Source organism: Puntigrus tetrazona, chromosome 14, assembly GCF_018831695.1.
Source record: "Puntigrus tetrazona isolate hp1 chromosome 14, ASM1883169v1, whole genome shotgun sequence".
NCBI lineage: Eukaryota > Metazoa > Chordata > Actinopteri > Cypriniformes > Cyprinidae > Puntigrus > Puntigrus tetrazona.
The window spans coordinates 11,035,203-11,053,685 of NC_056712.1; the positions used below are offsets into that span (position 1 = coordinate 11,035,203).

Genomic DNA, 18,483 nt, shown 5'->3' on the forward strand with positions numbered 1-18,483 from the left:
TTATATTATAGTTTATATATTTGTAATGGCTTTAAATCATATTTTTTAGGATAAAATACATTCTTTGGTGTAAAATGCATGATATATTACCAGTAGTGATAACAAGCAATGGCAGCATTATTGTTAATAATAGCATTGTATTTATATATTTTTTTACAAATATAATGTATTTATAAACACTAAATATGAATAAAATAACAATAATAATAAGAAGGCTATTTTTAGACTTTATTATAGATTATATTCGTGGTAAAATATAAATATACGATTCGGTTAAGATTATTAACGAGCTGCGTTTTCGCGCTGCACTGCGGCGTTTGTTTAAAACACGGCCAAACGAAACTAACAGTAGCAGCAAAGCGCAAAAGACCGTCTCGCTTTTAAAGCGAAAAACAGATGCATTACACAGTCGATCCTCATCATCTATAGACGCATGCAGCTGTGATGGGTGGGATTTTCCTTTCAAGCCCACGTGCCGGGTTCACGGTGAACGCGGCCGGCAGGTGTTCGGGCAAAACGCTTAAGTGGCTGTTTGTCACGTTGTTATTTTTGCTTTTAAATTCGAACAAAATCTATATCTCCACGTCAGTTCGCATAGACTGACAGCCTGTATAAATAACCGGCCCCCCCCCCCAAAAGAAAAGAGAGTAGCGACTTCGCTACCGACTCGTCTCATTCTTTATGTAGCGTTGTAATCGCCATTTGTCATGAGCTGCGCCGCTCGGTGTCGTCTTCCAGTCCCCGTGGCACCGTATTGAGCAAACACTATCGCAGTTGTTTGCAAATCTCCAAAAGCGCAGTGAAACGGGTTACACCCGGGAGGGCGGCGGGTCACCGAATCCGTTGAAAGGCGAACCGTGACAAATTTTTTTTGTCTTCGCTTTGTCTTAATGCTTTATTATCAGCACCGCCCGAAGATGCCGATTCATCAGCGAGCTCAGACATCGCCCGCGGGCCACCGGCTATGAGGGCTTTTATATTAGGCTTTCGACCCAGAGGCCGCGCGTTTTGGAAAGATTTGGGCACTAACTAAATTGGGTTTAAAAACAGACTTTAGATACAGGGCGTCGTTTTAGCAGGCCTGTTTAAAAAATAAAAAAGTTAGCGCGTTAGCAGGGGCGCGCTAACTAGCTAACGGTTGCGCGGTAACCATGGCAACCGCGGCTAGCCAGGTTTCGTTGTTTCGAAAATCGCGATGTACCGAAAACGAGTTAGCAAAAGAACTCAGAAGTTTGCTTTCATAACACGAACGCGTTTCAAATCTGAAAACAGTCTTGATTCTACATAGCAACGTTTTACCAGGACATTAATTGGATGGATTTTAGAATAAACACTCCATTGCGCCTAATGAAATGAAACAAGAGTTGGGTAGGCGCGGTTTGTCTGGTTCAATAATTTGAGCGCTTCTTAGTGTTAAAAATAATTACAACTTAAACCAATTAGTAACCATTAGATAATATTTTGCCTCCGCGCGAAAACGTAATTGTATTTAACGCGCGGGGCCGACGAAAACAACTCGAGAACGCGGGGGTACCGCTCGCTTCTGCAATTTAATTCAACTCGATACCAGCAAGAGAGAAACGCAATTAAAATATTTTCAGCGCAGTTCATTTAGCCCGATAATAACTGCGGCCGAAATAAAGCAATCTTCGGGAAAGTAACTGCTGGAGGAACGAGGACGCGCAAGAAATTAGATCCGCGGCTGCGCGCGTGCACGCGCAACGCAGGACGGCATCGGGGGCGAAACCGTGGAAATCAGAACCGGGGAGTGATAGTTAATCCCGACCGTTAATCACGATCGAGTTCGTTTTTAATTTCTTAACTGGCTCGCGATGAAGACGGACTGGGTCGTGTCTGATCGCCATGACCTCAGACGGGCCTTTAATACCGCTCCGCATCCGAGCGCCCAAACCCAATCATCATTTCTGAAAAAAGCTCTTCAACCGACGCTTAGAAACACAGAGCAAGCCACCTTTTTCGTGTTTGAGAACCCCCCGTGGCCTAACGGTGAGACGTTGCACAACTCGACCTCGCGCTGTTAAAAAGCCACGACTCCGGGTCGCTTTATTCGATATCACCGAGAAGCAACAACATGTTTTCCTGCTATTGAGACGCACACAAGAGCGCTTATTATTGATACAGCTTTGTATTCCGAAAATTGATTTTTATGCTTCCCCCTAGCCACTTTGCGCCGCGGAGAAATATTTTTATTCGCGCGAAAGCTGAAATAAGTACGTAATAAAACGATGATATATTAAATTCGTTTTCCTCGCTTTCAGCTTTTATTATGCGCCATTTTTCATCTTTATTGAATTGAAAGCGGAGCATCTTCCACTGTGGCTTCGGGCGGAAAAAGGTTAAATTATTTGCGCCAATCACGCCGGCTCCTGCTTCACTAAAGGCAACCGGCGCGTCTCTGCCTTCGCCCTTCATTTCACGCCGCCAAAGGCTAGTGCGCTTCAATGAAATTCAGCTTCATTTGATTAAGCAAACGCATTGCCGAGTGTAAAAGCTGCGTGTTTCCGTACCCTCGACAAAGCCCTTTTTCTCGATCGATCTAAACATTTTGAACTTTATTCCTCGGGATAATTAACAGCGTCGACCCCGTTTTTTTGCCAGCTGTTTTGATGCGTTGTCTTTGGCGACGTTAAATAAACGAAGCCTGTTTTAATGAATAGCATAACCCGATGGCAAAAGCAAAACTCACGAGTATTTTAAGCTTGCATTTCACTTTGTTGCGAGAGTCGAATTGGCAGGTGAACTCTCATCATACCATAATCTATAAAGGTTTAGATGTAAAAATAAAATATATTATTATTATTGCTACTACTGCTACTGAGTAAACGTGGCATAAGCATGAAGCAAAACTGCAAAATAACGTGCACCTTTAAAAACGTAATCTGTATAATGCAAAGTTGATTTAGAAAAAATACAAAACTATAAACACTAAAGATATATCGTGATTATCTTGGTATGATTTTTTTAATAAAAGGCCACAATGTGATAAAATTGACCTTGGCTTAAAGCCCTGAGAGTTGTTTTTCCTGTCACATGACAACAGATTTCTTCCTGAGTGTCTGTAACGCTTAAATTTGGGATACAAATGTTTTTATTTTCTCCAGAACATTGATGTTATTAATAAGCGTCTTCACCGTTAATTCTTAAATAATAATAATAATTGATTTTATTTCAAACTCCTTATGTAAAAATGTAAAAAAATGAATAAATCCACTGCACTGCTCTGTGTTTTAGGAACACGAAACGTTTTATTTTCAACGACGGCACAACACAAGCCCCGGTGAAAAACAGAAGCGGCTTCTTTAAGAGAGGGGTGCGGGCGCGAGGCATTGTCTCCACAGAAGCGCGCGAGAGCCAATGGAGAGGCGCGTGACAGAGTTTGGGCAGAAGGGGTTTGCCTCACCTGCTCGAAATCGCTTCAAGAGGAGCGCGAACAGGACGTTTTCAGCTCACGGCAATTAATATGCACGTATCGGACAGTTAACACTTCACTTTAGATAACAGCGATGAGCTCGAGCGCGGGCCGCGCGCCTTTCTGAGGCACAGCGCAACTCCAGAAACGCGTCCGGTTTGTTTGCTACAACTTGGCAACTCATCACTTCGGGATTTAACAGTGAGCGCGGAGCCCTTTCTGCTGTCGAGCTGCTTTTTTTTGTTTTGTTTTTAGGCACCATCATGGAACTGAAAGAGAGCCAGACGAAAGGCAAGAACGTGTTGGATAACGCTCAATTAATCGCGAAGGAGTCGATGTGATTTCTGTTCCTCACTTGTTTTCGATGGCGGCGATATAAAATCGCATGGGCTCTGAGCACTCCGAGGAAGAACGTCTGCTTATTCCAAATAAATTCTGCGCCTTTGGGAATAAAGCGCGTTGCGTTGAAGTTTTAGGAATTAAACGCCGCGACCTTCCAAGCTGCGCGTAACAGAAAGAGCCGCGACGATGGAGCACACGGGGATAGAAGAGGTGAACCAGACGCACCAGCAGCACGAACCCATCAGCTTTGGAATAGATCAGATCCTCAACGGCTCGGACCAGCCGAGTAGTTGCATGCTGCCGAGCAGGACCGGAGAACCGGACTACGCGCTCGCGCCGAACGTCTACGCCAACGGCTACAACAGCGTGTACAATCCGGCCTGTTCGATGGCGGCGGGGCTGGCGGGTTCCTACAACGTAAACATGAACATGAACGTGAGCATGAATATGAACGTTAACGTGAACTCGGGGAACGCGGGCGGTGTCATCCGCGTCCCGGCCCACAGACCCATGCCACCCGCGCCTCACCCGCCGACTTCTGCCCATCCACCGGGCATCGCGGCGGGGATACCCACCGTGCCCACGATGCCCAGCATGGGCAGCCCCGCCAGCTTCACGTTCCCCTGGATGGAGAGCAGCAGAAGATTCGCCAAAGATCGGCTGACCGGTAAGACCGATTAAGACGCATTTACAGCGCTGCCGAAAGAAGGCTAGGAAACAAATGGCATAATTACGAACCACATGAACAAAGACGGACGATTCGTTAGTTGCTGGCTTTTAAAGGTCAGTGTTGTCTGAGAAAATTGTTTTATTAGCTCGGAACGATTTGTACGTATAATCTTTTTTAATTGCAGTTTAAGCGTAAATTGCGGATAGGCTAAAAAAAGCAGCAGCAGTCCAATTAATAGAAACAAAACAACCAAAACCAGGCCTATATATATAAATAATAAAAATAATATATATGTGTGTGTGCGTGAGAAAAAAAACTGCTACGGCATGTATGTTTTGTTCTGAAATTATTTGCACTGTTACTTTTACAATAAAAAACACGCCTCAACATTGCAGGAAGAAACGATAGCCTTAATTATTATTGTAAGCTACAAATAATTCCCAAACTAAAACACCTTCATTTTCAGGCCATTATTTTTAATAACATATTTTAACTCTCTGCCGTATCTTAAAGAAATAGCACATTAATGCACAGCATTATTTAGCCCATATTTATTTACTTAATAGAAGCTTTTATTCAAAGCCATTTAAAATGATATACATTTTATTAGTAAATTCACGTTTATATACAGTAACACATAATGGCATATACAGGCTAATAATAATAATAATAAACTAAGAATATATTTTACATAGGCCCATATAATTTAAGACACTAGAATATATTTTTGTCTTTAGCGCTAAATGGATTTTATTCTAAAATGTGCGTTTAGGTGTTTACATTAAAGTAGAAATGTCCTTTTTCTCTGCTAAAACCCATCTGATAGCTCTCTGCATTGCGCTTGAGTTAAAACCCCTTTAAACACACCGCTGGCTTTAACCCCCGACGCATCTGGAAATCGAGGAGCAACACTAGACAATCTTTTAAACCACAAACATAATTCATTTTATCCGAGAGAGGCCACGATGCTGGACTGAACTCAGGCGCACAGTAGAAGCGACATCATCTCGGCCTGTGGATATTACACACACACACACACACACACACACACACACACACACACACACACACACACACACACAGTGGCTTTCAAAATCACAGCTTCTCGTGGAATGGTTTTATGACACCAAGTCACGTCTATATTCGTGAGCTGCTGTCTCTCTGGGCCTTTAGGACAAATGAATCATGATACAGCGGTCGCAGGGAGCTAAATGTTGCCACGGCCAGCAGTAATGCGTAATGGCATGTTGACAAATCGTTTTAATCTGCGCAAACGTAATACCAATAGAGATCCGACAGAGGACGATTTTGGATAACAATTCCGAGTGGGACAAAAAAAAAAAAAAAAAAAAAAANTTGATTAAAGAAAATGAAATAACTGCATCTTTATTACATTAATTTTTAGCGTATGGGTTTGGATACGCGCAATTGCAAATAAAACGTGAACGCGTATTCCGGTAAACACGTTCTGGATAACGAATAAGACAATAAAAAAGCGTTATTTGTGTCTCGTGGTCGTAACGTCCTCCGCTGTCCAGTGCTCGTCTTCAAATGACGTCACTCACGGTGAGATGAAAATGAAGAAGAATATGGATCTGTGCGCATTAAATATTCAGAATTCCGCTCTATTCTCATTAATTATTCAAACGAGAGAATGATATGTCAACTGCGAAAAGCTCTTTTGTAAATATGCTTATCAATTTTACTCATAGTCACTTTGGGCCACTCGTTTGTTATATTTTTATTTCTTTGAACCGCGCCGGATACAAGGCGACGCGCGCAGGCCACATTTTAGAGTTTTGAACGAAATTAGATGTACGTTTTCTAGCCGATAAACATTACGAAATATTACAAATAAACATAAATATATCTACAAAAGCAAAAAATAAATAGAACTATTTGCATTAAACACATCTAAGACTGTCTTCTCGTTTTCGAGATATTTACATTATAAGTTACAATAATAGTTACAAAATCGCTAATATTTTAAAAGGTGCCTTTCTCTCAGCGTCACCCAAATAAAGAACCGGACACTTATTTGTCATAATGCACAAGTCACAATGCCCGTCTGAAATAGGTTTCTCTTTTTCCAACTATTTTCTCCGTCAGCTTGAATTGCACGTCTGCATTACACCACAAGTGTCAGGGCGCGTAATGGTGCGCGGACGGGCCTGAGACTCGATATGCGCCGCAGGCCGGACATATCGTGCCGGATCGGGAGGCGATGAAAGGCTACACCACATGTTTTTTTGTTAATTGACTCCTTGGCAGTTTGCAAGTTTATAAAAATCCAGAAATGCATAAACAGATCAGTCGTTCTCCGGTCAATAAACACAGGTGCTCTGCTCTGACGGTAACGGCCTTTACGCACGGCTTTTCCGTTCCCGTTAACAACTGCGGCGTGCAAGGAGGTAGACTATAAATAGGACTCTGTATAAATGCAACAAATGCTACGTTTTTAAATAGACACGAGAAAAGCGCGCGCGTAGGCGTCCTAATTCAAACCGTTTCCGCGCGCGCTTTGATAACAGTATATTCATCAGTAGGTAAATTTATTTGTATTACCGCCGCTGGTGGGGGCTTGTTGGGTCCAGCTGCATCACAACAAGGGGCAGGTGATGGTCGTAATCTGATATCACCGGCCTTGGAGAAATTGCAAAATGAAATTGCATGTGGATGCCCCTCTATCTGAAATGACAATAATGATCTTTCCCACCCATAAATACAAATGATTATGAAACCGAGACGAGGCCGCGTAGCCATGGCGACGGTGTCTGAAGGGACGAGCAGGCTCCAGAGCGGACGGTTTATGGCTTTTCCTGACAATTATTTTATTTTATTCGATATTTCAATTCCCAGCGCGAGAGAAAATTTAAAGGCGCATTCTGTTTTGCCTCGCCGCGCGTAAATAGCGACAAATGCCCATGTTATATTTCAATATCGCGCTTTGAATCCATTACATGTATATTTATTAGATTTCTACAAAGGTAATATGCGCGATGGGAAAGGCAGGCGCTGTCGCATGAAGGTGATATCACGTATAACTGATTTTATTACTGGCCGCATATTCTCTAAGGCAAGCTTTGATTTTTTGATGCGCTCACCATAAATTTTATTACACAGACTTATCATTTAGAATTCCCTCCGCTGTCGAGACGGAATACGGGGATTGTTTTTGTTTCCATTTGACCCACATATGTATCTGCGGAGGAGTGTTTCTGGGAAACGTGTTATTAGTTCGTTTTGCAATCCGCTCACCTGACATACAGCAGAAAAATGAATATATAAGCAACACCGCTATCCAACCACGTCGAAAAGGCTACAGAGCGTCGTCTGTAATTAATTTTAAAAACAATAATGAATCATTTCGTTCTTGGTCATTCTGATCTCGAACGTTCTAGAACGGTTACCCGCGCGCTTAAGTGACAACGACGCGCGCCGCCTGTCACTCAACATCAGCGCTTTAATTAAAAGCAATCAAATCTAATTACGCGAAGGAATGAAGAGTCTATGCGCTTAATCCAATCAGAGGCCTTTTTACTTGCTCGTCTAATAAAATCTGACAAATAAACTAATGATCTCGCAGAAGTAGAAACGTAGCGGCACAATAAAACATCTAGCCAGTATAAATAAAAATCCTTGTTTTTTTTTTATCATCAGGCGTAAAAGTCAATTAAGTTGCATCCACGCGGTTGCCCCCAAAACCCGGACTCAATGTCAGCCCGAGCTCGTGACAGAATCCCAGGAATCCCTGCTCGACCAGTGCGAACCGTTGAGAGGTTCTTTTTTCTTTTCTGAGGGCCACGGACCGATCTTGAATTACACGAGAACGTGAATGAATGTCGTCGAGCGGCCAAGAACAGGCATTTACGGATCTCCAGCACGGTATTATCTGAACTCCAACCTGCCAGGCACTAAACTGGCCCTCTGTCTTCACACGTGACCGGCCGACCACTGCGGGACCTAAGCTCGGCCACAAAAATAACAAACCATCGAGCGAAGGTCACTCTTCTCGCTTCACTCAGTTAAAAAAAAAAACAGGTTCGCAGAGTGTAGTTCAGGTCCAATTCCTTCATTCATTTTCACAAATTTGTAGATATAACTGATGCAAAATATTTAATATTTATATCTACACAATACACGGTCCTTGCAGCTGAAGCCTAAATAAAAATCATTTTTAATATTCATTTTTTTTAAACATATCACACACAAATCTTACTAATAAATATACTTTATATTTTAATACCATTCTGATATATATTCAGGATGTAACGAGCATATTTGAGGGGCGAAATTCATATTAGTGGCTGATTCTTATATTATATTCGGTCCTCTTAATCTTAAATGTGTTCAATCTTATTTGTATTCACTCAGCGGTGAGGATACTTTGCCACAAGCTGCTCATTATTCCGAATGTTTAAACGAACATCCCCGTGCACCATAAACAGCAGTGTGCAACACGTGATGTATTTATGTTTTCGTTTCGTTCAGGTGCACAAACTGCTAAAACACAATCACCAAAACATAATGTTGGTTAGACTCCTAACCGCCTTTCAGAGGCTTTGACTGGGCTCCAGTTTGTCACCCTTTAGTGGAAAGGTGTCTAGGAATCATTTGTGGCCACCATAAATACTTCAGAAACACAGTTTCTGATATACACACGGATAATAGCATTTGCTTTAATGTTTGTATACGCTGTTATAAAGTGACATATATAGGCCTGGTGTAAAATTTGGGCTTTCATGGATCTCGGAAAGGCGCCAAACTGTTCGCATCAGTTATTCACAGCTGCTTCTACTAGTAACATTGGTGGGAGGTAAACAGGAAGGAGGGGAAAGGTGAAAAAAAAATTCTGAACGCAACAATCAGGACCTCTGTTGTAAAACTATGAATAATGGATAAACAATACAGAAGGACTGAATGAGAAATGAGCCTGAGTTCACTGCTGCCAGCACTTTGTGTGATATAAACCTGAAATACAGTTTGTCCATGTATGTGCAGTAGTTATAGGCGATGAACGCGACCTCTCTTGAAAAAATAAATAAATAAATAAATTTGCTTTCTACTGAGGTAACCATAGCAACCGTACGCTAAGCGAACGCCAAGTTCGGGAAAACGAATCAAAAATTCAAATCGCGTAATTGTTTATAATGTAATTAAATATCGCGCCACCAACATCATTCAATATATGTTTGATCTTTCCAATTAAATACATCTTTCGAAACAGGCAGCCCATGTTTAAAGGCTCGGAAAGACCACCACATCAAGAAGGACCCTCGTGGCGTTTGTTTGTTTCTAACCCTAATGTCCACGAATTTAGGCTGCTTCCTCGATTTCCAAAACACAGTGTAGACATAAAACACTGCAATAACGTTCATTTCTTTCCCCCTAGAAACTGTTTTGCATTTCCATAATGTAAAACGATCCGGTTTTACATGAATATAAAATCATTTTAACCAAGATTACATGACATCGCTAATTGGCCCATGCCGTTTGGCTTCTCGTGAATTTCCTTTCAGTGACATCGAATGCAAACGTTTTCCACCTATTTGTTTTCTGCAGCTGCTCTTTCGCCCTTCTCCGTGACCCGGCGGATCGGTCACCCGTACCAGAACCGAACCCCGCCGAAACGGAAAAAGCCCCGCACGTCGTTCTCGCGCGTGCAGATCTGCGAGCTGGAGAAGCGCTTCCACCGGCAGAAGTACCTGGCGTCCGCGGAGCGCGCCACGCTCGCCAAGGCCCTGAAGATGACAGACGCTCAGGTCAAGACCTGGTTTCAGAACAGAAGAACAAAATGGAGGTGAGCAAAAACTGGTCGTCCGAATGTAGAAAATAGCAGCTACGGGGTGGTTTCGTGTTCACCATACAGCTTTAAAAGTCCTGCTGTGGCTTATATTCATTATTTCGATTACATCTATATTTGAAGCTTTCAGATTCGTTTTGTTGGCATTATCTGATTAAGGCCTGTATAATTCCCTAAAGCGGCCAATTGAGTCAGAACTGAGCTTAAGTGAAAAGGGCATTTAAGGCCTAGTGGAAAAACACCACTGTAAATTTGCAGAGGTTTGCGTTTCGTTTGTTTATTTATTTCACATTGGACGCAATTGCCTTGACCAAGCAGAAACGTTCAAGCTCTTAAAAGGCTGTGTGGAAACTTGCTGTCCATGCAGTACCTCACCTATGCTTCTGAATAATTGAGAGCATGTCCATCCTTTCCCCGTAATCTACTCAACCTTTTGCTGTTGGCTCTTTTGGAGCAAATAAGTGCCCAATCTAATTAAGAGCAGGCTTACTTACCTTTGGTTTTACCAACAGGCTGCAATAGGCGGACGAGAGGCTGAACGTGATTTATTTATAATGAAGCTGAGTCATGGCCTTTAACGAATCTAAATTTATTATGGTCGTTTTAGCATGCCTGATCATCAATATTTATGGGCCTCAACTTAATTCGGCAATTACACGTATCTGCTGAAAGCTGCTGGGAAGCATTCATTAGCGTGGTCACTTTGCTCATTGTCTGTTAGGAATGAAATTCTGGTAAATCGTACCTCACGACCGAACCTGAACGTCAGTAGCGACGCCGAGAACAGTTCGTGTCATGAGTGCATGAAATCGTACGTCTTAATGACTTCATCCTCCGTGACAAAATCTGTCCGGCATGAGGGTCTCCATACCTGCCGCCCGGCGTCCATTAGCCACACATCACAGCTAAATGCATCACTGTAATGTGATTGCACTCGGCTCATTTGATCACAGGCTTGTTACCCGTACAATCGACACGCAAATACATCCTTCATTCTCAAAGTGTCTCTAGACTACACTTGAATATTTTACAACACAACAAACCTGGAGAAAAAAAAATAAAGAGTGTTTTTTTGCATTTTTTTATGTTGTTAGCGATCGGTAAACCATTTATCGATTTAAATGTGATGGAAAAACTCAAACAGGGCAATTTAAATGGTGATCAGTTCAAGAAAATGCATTTGAAAAAAATGTTGGGGGAAATATTAAGAAAAATAGATTTGATAAATATTAATAAATTATTCGTCATAATTAAATAGATGGTGCAAAGTAAAACAAATCGATAAAATAAAACAAAATAAATTAATTAAACGTCACCTGGCATAATTAATACTTTTTTTTGTTGTTATTCTAATGTTTAAAAATGATTTGTCTTCTGCCTAGCTGTTCATTCTGACCTAAAAAAAAAGTTTTCTTCATTAAAACTGAACAAACTTAGGATGTAAAAGGGACGGCTCACCCCAAAAGTTCAATTCTGTCTTTGCTTTGTCTTCGGTTTTACAATGAAAACACTGAGGTTAAGTAAACGGTGATTAAAAATGTACTTTTGTAAAGCGAACCATCCCTTTAAGTGAGTGCAGCTGGTGGAGCGATTAATCGTATTTAATCCTTCAAAGTACACATCAGGTCCCCGGACCAATAAAATAGCATTGTTTTGTCACGCACTGTTTTATAATAATACTCGCATCTTTACGCCGACAGCTCCAATAGGCTCCTCGTGCGTACATTCAAGGTGTTATTAAAATGTACAGAACCATTAACATTCATGCGTTTCATTCAAAATGACTTCAGTCGCAACGCGCATATTGTTAGTTTTCACAAAGCCGTGCCGTGTCTTTTGTGCGCGCGGAGAGCTCAGATCTCCGAAGGTAATTAAAACCAGCCTAGGACCTGCACCAGATAAACACGTTAGTTGACATAATCCGCTTTTGTATTCGAAAAGGCTCTCTGTCACTGCGCATCATGTTGACTTCAATCATGCGTCTCTGATGACAGGAGGCAGACCGCCGAGGAGAGAGAGGCCGAGCGACAGCAAGCCAACCGCCTGATGCTGCAGCTACAACAGGAGGCCTTTCAGAAGACCCTGAGCCAGCCGCTCCAACAAGACCCTCTCTGCCTACACAACTCCTCGCTTTACGCCCTGCAGAACTTACAGCCTTGGGCGGAAGACAACAAGGTGACGTCCGTCACCTCAGTCGCATCTGTGGTCTGACCCGCAACTCTTATGTGTGCTAGTTTATTGAGAAGGGATTTTATAGGACGCCAGTTAGAACTTAATTTAGGCGGATCTCTGACATTCTCACTTGGACTCACCTCATGAGCATCTGTACCAAGCCATATGGTTTTTTTTTCTTCTGTGAGATGGTAGAAGAGATCTAGCCGAGGTCTAAAGCATTCTATTTAATGTCGATGTTTTTCGACAGCATCAGCTTTGAGCCTGTGATAAAAAAATAAATAAAAATTTACTCAAATTAGTTTTCCAGAAACATGCATATTTAAGAATTGGCATGGAACAAAAGCATCCTAATTAAAGTGGAATCAAAACAAACATAAGCTCACATTTTCATTCCCACGTGAATCTGACTGGTCATTTGCTCGTCCCTTACGCTACGTTTTCGTTCCTCTTTCTTCAGCTACCCATCTAAGAGAGGGAGGGGCTTTGTCCTTTCCAACCCAAAACCGCAAAGCTGTCTGATGAATTTCACCCATCGAGACGGCCGTTTGTCTACGTGCCATTTGGCATCAAGGAGACTGACTCAACCCCAGACTCGTTCATTCTTGTTCTTTTTATTTGTGTTTTTTTTTTTTTTTTTTTNATGTTCTCTACATTTCCTGTATGAAGAGATGGACTAAAAACTGTTAGTTCTGTCAAGCCGGAGTCCTTCCTAAAACGCACTTTGGAAGCAATTATGGAGGCGCTCTCTATGGATTCTTCATGACGTGACGTTTAAAGGTGTTTTATATTAAAAAGAATTGTGACTTCTAAGACTTCTGTTTCATCCTGTGTAAAATTTATTTAGAATACTATAAATGTGACCCCGGACCATAAAACCAGTCATAAGTACAACAGCCAAAAATACACCGTATGGGTCAAAATGATCGATTTTTCTTTTATGGCAAAAATCATTAATATAGGAGTAAGTAAATATCATGTTCCATGAAGACATCTTATACATTTCATAGTGTGAATATATTAAAACTGAATTTTTAATTAGTAATATGCATTGCTAAGAACTTCATTTGGACAACTTTAAAGGCTTGAAATCTTCTCAATGTTTAGATTTTTTTTTTTGCACGCTCATGTTCCAGATATTCACATGCTTGTATTTTGGCCAAATATTGTCCTATCCCGTACTTCAATGGAAAGCCTATCGATTAGTAGATGTATAAATCTCCATCTCTTCCAAGACAATTGACACTCATAACTGGTTTTGTGGTCACAAATGGTGAAATGTGCCGTTTTTGCACAACTACCAAATACAGAATAGCATAAATGCTATTCCTACACTCTTAAAAGGAAAGGCTCTTTACTGGCATTAATAGTTCAATACGAGACACTTTGGATCCGTTCCATTGCACGTATAGTGGAAAACAGTTCTTTCCATTTTAAACGGTTGTGAAAAGATTCTTTGAAGAACCAAAAATGCCTCTTTTCTTGACATTACAGTAAAAAAGCCCTGTTGGCGCCTTTATTTCTAAGAGTATAAACTTTTTTGAGCCACTACTGGGCTGATTGGGATGCTAAAGCAAAACAGCGTTTTAATGCTACCACCACCACCATTTTTTAGAGGAAACGAACAACAATTGTCTTATTTTTGACACTGATAAATACACACCACTTCAGATTTGACTACCACCTATATTTAGCCCGAATCGTCATTCATTGTGAACTTGTAAAAACCTGCTGGTGAGAACCTGCGAGTGCAGTTTGTATACAAAAAACAAGTCCTTGACAGGTATTTTGAAAGCATTCATCACCCATGTCCACCCAGACACCGTAAGGGCGTAAACAACTGATGGGATCTCTGTGAGCCAAGACAGCAGTCAAAACAGCAGTTTCCTCATTGGACGCCACGGCGGAGCGATACCCACGTAACACAGGGAGGGGACGTGGAATCATAGCCGTTTTATTCGCAGTAAATGAGCCTTTACATTCTGTTCTACACACCACTGCATCTCCCAGGAAATGCTAAGGCGCTAAACTGATTACAGCGCTCCACGGCCTGTGGCTTACAGAAAGGAACCAGCAGTTGCACAAACCACAGGCAGGGAAGACAGCTGGAAAACAAGCATCTTTCAACGGGAACAATAATTCTGCTGGATTTGTGCAACTGGGCTATTTTACAAGTCATTACACATAATCGTTTTCCAATTTTGCTCTCAGGCAAGTCAACTAAACATATATTAACATCTTGCTAACCGTTTCTGAAAATCAAATAATCTAATTTTTAAAAAAAAAATATATTTTTTTTTCAGGTAACCTAAAAACGTGTTTTGTGTTTGTGACATCCAAATTAACTATTTGTATTCTGATTTAATGCGATTGAATGAATCTGACCAAATCAGGCTGTTATAAAGTCAAATAACATCTTGATTAAACTTCTTAAATATACAGTTTTTTTGAAACCAATTGCTGCATTTGAACTTTATTTTTTTCAAAAAACACATTCAAAATTATTTAAAAGAGTCAAAGTAGAGCAATTTATAAAAAACGATTTTTATTTCAATTGAATGCTAAAAAGTCCTTTTTCCAAATTGATGATAATAACAATAAAAAGTCATTATTAATAATTGACAAGCAGCAATAACTGATAATAATTAGTAAATCAACATAATAGACTGAACTTGTGAAACTGAAAACTAGAATAATGTAAATGTAATGTAAATTCCACTTTAAAATATACCACAACAGCAAAGTATTATAATAAATTTCCATATTTCACAATATTACTGTTATTCTTTCATTGGCAGGCACAAGCTATATAAAGCGCACTTTCAAAAACATAAAAAAACAAAATTTTAATGTTATATTTATATACTTAAAATATTCGATTTTATGTAATATTATATTAATATTATGTAATTTAAAAAATTATATTTAATGTATCCACACTTAAAAAACAGCCGCGTGTCCTGTTAATATTTCCCAAATTAATTTTTTTACAGGTGTTTTACCCGTATTTTTTAATTACACATTGCATCGTTGCTTGTTTTAGGTTTGAAGGGAAAGTGTGTAAAAGAAACGGTAAACATACTGGTAATTATCCGCCACGCGGTACATTAACCGTTTTCCTAAGCATCTTCTTCTGACCGTGTTGATCAAGCTTCTCTTTGTTTATGTATTCTCTTCGATTACGAAACTGTCATCAAATTTATCGGCCAATGCGACATAAGCAAAACAACAATTTGATAACTGTCTGTTTTAGTCATCACACTCCCACTTTGTTTAGCCAAGTTTGATGCCATCTCGCCTGGTTAAGATCCTGTCAGTGTGAGTCGGTTGCCGCGGTGACGCCTCTCCAACCCTCATTTCCTCTGTCAGTCTTCCCGTCGCTTTCATCTTCCTGTCTGTTCCGCCACTGCGACGTGACTTGGCTCATTTTGCTGAAATTCCTTTCGGCCTCTGTTTTCGAAAACTCTCTATTGTGTTCGGCCACAGGTGCTCCGAGCCTCTCTTTCTCCTGCTGATGCGCCTTTGTGTTTTTTTTTTTTGCCCTATCTACCTGAGGGCCTCCGCCTCAGCCAATAAAATGTTGCCACACAAGATGAGCGAGAAGCGAGAGGTTAAAGTATCACGCTTCCTATCTCGCTCAGTGTTCCTAGACAGGCTCCTGTTTATCTCACAGACACTACAAACCAATATGACCTATATGGCCTCCGCTTCTTCACAATAAGTCTGCCATTTCAGATTGCATCGGATGTCCGACGGTTCAAAGATCGACTGCGCTGCATTTTCCACAAATTCATAAACACAGCCCTCAAAATAAAAAAAACATCAAAGTTCAGGCATACAATAATCTAAATATAATCTAAAAAAAAGGTGCTTAAAAGGTGCTCCACAGAAAAGCCTAAAGGTTCTATGAAGAACCATCTCTTTCTTACATTTAGAAAATCTGAAGAATCTTCTTTGGCCACAAAGAACCTTTAGAGAAAGATTCTCAAGATGTTAAAGGTTCTTTATGAAACCATTTAGACAATAAGCTGGCATCTTTAAGAGCCTTTCGTTTTAAGAGTGTTGGTGCGCTTTTGAATTTTATTTTTATCTTTATACAGATGGCTATCTATGTGTCTAATCACTCAAGTCCTCCCAAAGAATTCTATTTCTTTTCATCGAGAAAAGAATGGAGTACTATGGGACACTCGCATTATAGTTAATTGTAACATAATAAGGCTTTTCACAGCATATGCGGAACAATCTCCACCAAATGGTCGGGCCATCAAAACCTTCCCCACAGTAAAGCAACACACAACGCATCTGATATACCTGCAGTTCAGAGTGGACGATCTGCTCATCTGCGTTTGTAGAAATCAGATAGCCGGTTCTCTTCCAGAAAGAGATGCACGCCTGCACAAACACTTCTGTGAAAGCAAAAAGTTAGGAAAATATTTGATCACTGAAATCATCATTACGAAAGACTCTGTGCAAGCCTGATATATGAAATAATAAACAGAACAGTCTATTGTTTTAATTTGCAATGGAACATTTAAATGTGAGTAAGAAGCTTATATCTTCTCTCATATCTTCTTATAATAAAAAAAAATATCTATTCAAAAACGTCGAGCAAAAATGAGCAATTTGGTGCATTGTTATTTTGCGTGGACAAACATTAAGATGAAATTCTTTAAATCAACTAAATTACATAATATGTGTAATAGCTGTCTGTTTATTTCTCCCAATAATTCTATTTTTTAATATAATTTTTAATACAATAGATAGACAGATGTCATAATTAGAAGAATCATGTATAAACGATTCAGGATAAATGACACATTTTGCTAATTTGTAAAAAAAAAAAAACTAAATAAAAGAAATATATCAGTGGTAAACATTAAAACGAACAAAAAAAATGACACTATGGCACATCCGTATTTATACTGATTTATGCAAACTTTCAATAGAAGACCAGCTTGTTAGAGCTTGTCAGAGTACAACCATTTTATGTTAGTAAATACCCCATGCAAAAGATGTTTATAAAGATGTTTGCGCCCTCCTTTAGAGGATTTTCAAGAAAGAATATTAAAGTGTAGACAGGGCACTATAGAGAGCGGTGTAAAAGCATGTGTGTGTTTTGGGGTGTGTAATCAGACCGGCATGTCTCTGTGTGTATACGGGTCACTCACGTTAAAGTGCTGCCTGTTTTGAACTGTTTTCTTTCAAGATGGCTGTTTTCACCAAGAGCCTGCATGAAGGGTGGAAGCGATTATCTTCGTCCTTTTTATGGCTGTCACCTCTAACAAAGCGAAAAAAACGTTGTTCTTGTGAATGGGAAATCAAGTAAATTCTCCGAAGAGCTTAATAAATAGTCGACAAGCGACAAGGCCTAATGAACTACGAGGCGAGTAGAGCGGAGCATTCGAAACGAAGCTTCGAGAGCGGAATGATTCTTTTGATGTTTCGAATCTTTGATGCTTCGATGCGTCGGACTCCCGCGTTCTCGCGAAATCAAAATTAACGGTAAATAAAAAAGATCTAGTTGCAAATAATCTAAAATCAATTTTATAATTTGTGTTAATAGAATTTTGTGTTACAATCGTAAAATTCTGATTGTTATAGTGTTTGCAAGCTGTTTGGTAAACCACTTAAAATGTATAAATTATTGTTAATAAAACTGTAATATAGTAACTGACCTCGAGTTAATTTTTGAAAATGTTTATATAAATGGAGCAGAATATTCTGTAAGGGTCTTAGCGTTTTGTTTGTTGGTGTTTTTCAAACTGTTTAGTATGTTACAAATTAAATGGTGCCACAAACATCACGACACATTACAAAGACAAATGGATCTTTAATTATATATTACTAATATAATGTACACCAACAATTATTTTGCATAACACACACACACACACACACACACACACACACACACACACACACACACACACACACGGATGAAAACTCGTTTTATCATTTTATAACAATTAATTTAATAGCAATCTTTTTCGTTTTTGATTAATAATAATAATTGCTATTATTTTAATTGCTAAATTTTGTAATTTCAAGTTGCATCAAATCATCACA

General features: G+C 40.0%; 1 protein-coding gene and 1 pseudogene across 2 annotated transcripts; both read left to right on the top strand.

Moving 5' to 3' along the window:
- Window positions 1-3,771, top strand: part of LOC122358221 — a 16,767-nt pseudogene extending 12,996 nt beyond the window's left edge.
- LOC122357333 (T-cell leukemia homeobox protein 3-like) lies at window positions 3,389-13,059 on the top strand. 2 transcript variants are annotated; one of them, XM_043256685.1, is made up of 4 exons: window positions 3,390-4,439; window positions 10,005-10,242; window positions 12,240-12,420; window positions 12,878-13,059. In XM_043256685.1, the coding sequence occupies exons 1-4, from the start codon at window positions 3,959-3,961 to the stop codon at window positions 12,887-12,889; spliced, it is 912 nt and encodes a 303-aa protein (XP_043112620.1). In that variant the 5' UTR covers window positions 3,390-3,958; the 3' UTR covers window positions 12,890-13,059. The 2 variants fall into 2 exon arrangements, with proteins under 2 accessions (XP_043112619.1, XP_043112620.1); XM_043256684.1 differs by having other exon boundaries at window positions 3,389-4,439; window positions 12,240-13,059.
- Window positions 13,060-18,483: the final 5,424 nt, after the last annotated feature.

Coding starts and splice junctions, on each gene's coding strand:
- LOC122357333 (XM_043256684.1), top strand. CDS start 3,959: ATGGAGCACACGGGGATAGAAGAGGTGAACCAGACGCACCAGCAGCAC. Junction 4,440..10,004: donor CGCCAAAGATCGGCTGACCG/GTAAGACCGATT, acceptor TGTTTTCTGCAG/CTGCTCTTTCGCCCTTCTCC. Junction 10,243..12,239: donor AACAGAAGAACAAAATGGAG/GTGAGCAAAAAC, acceptor CTCTGATGACAG/GAGGCAGACCGCCGAGGAGA.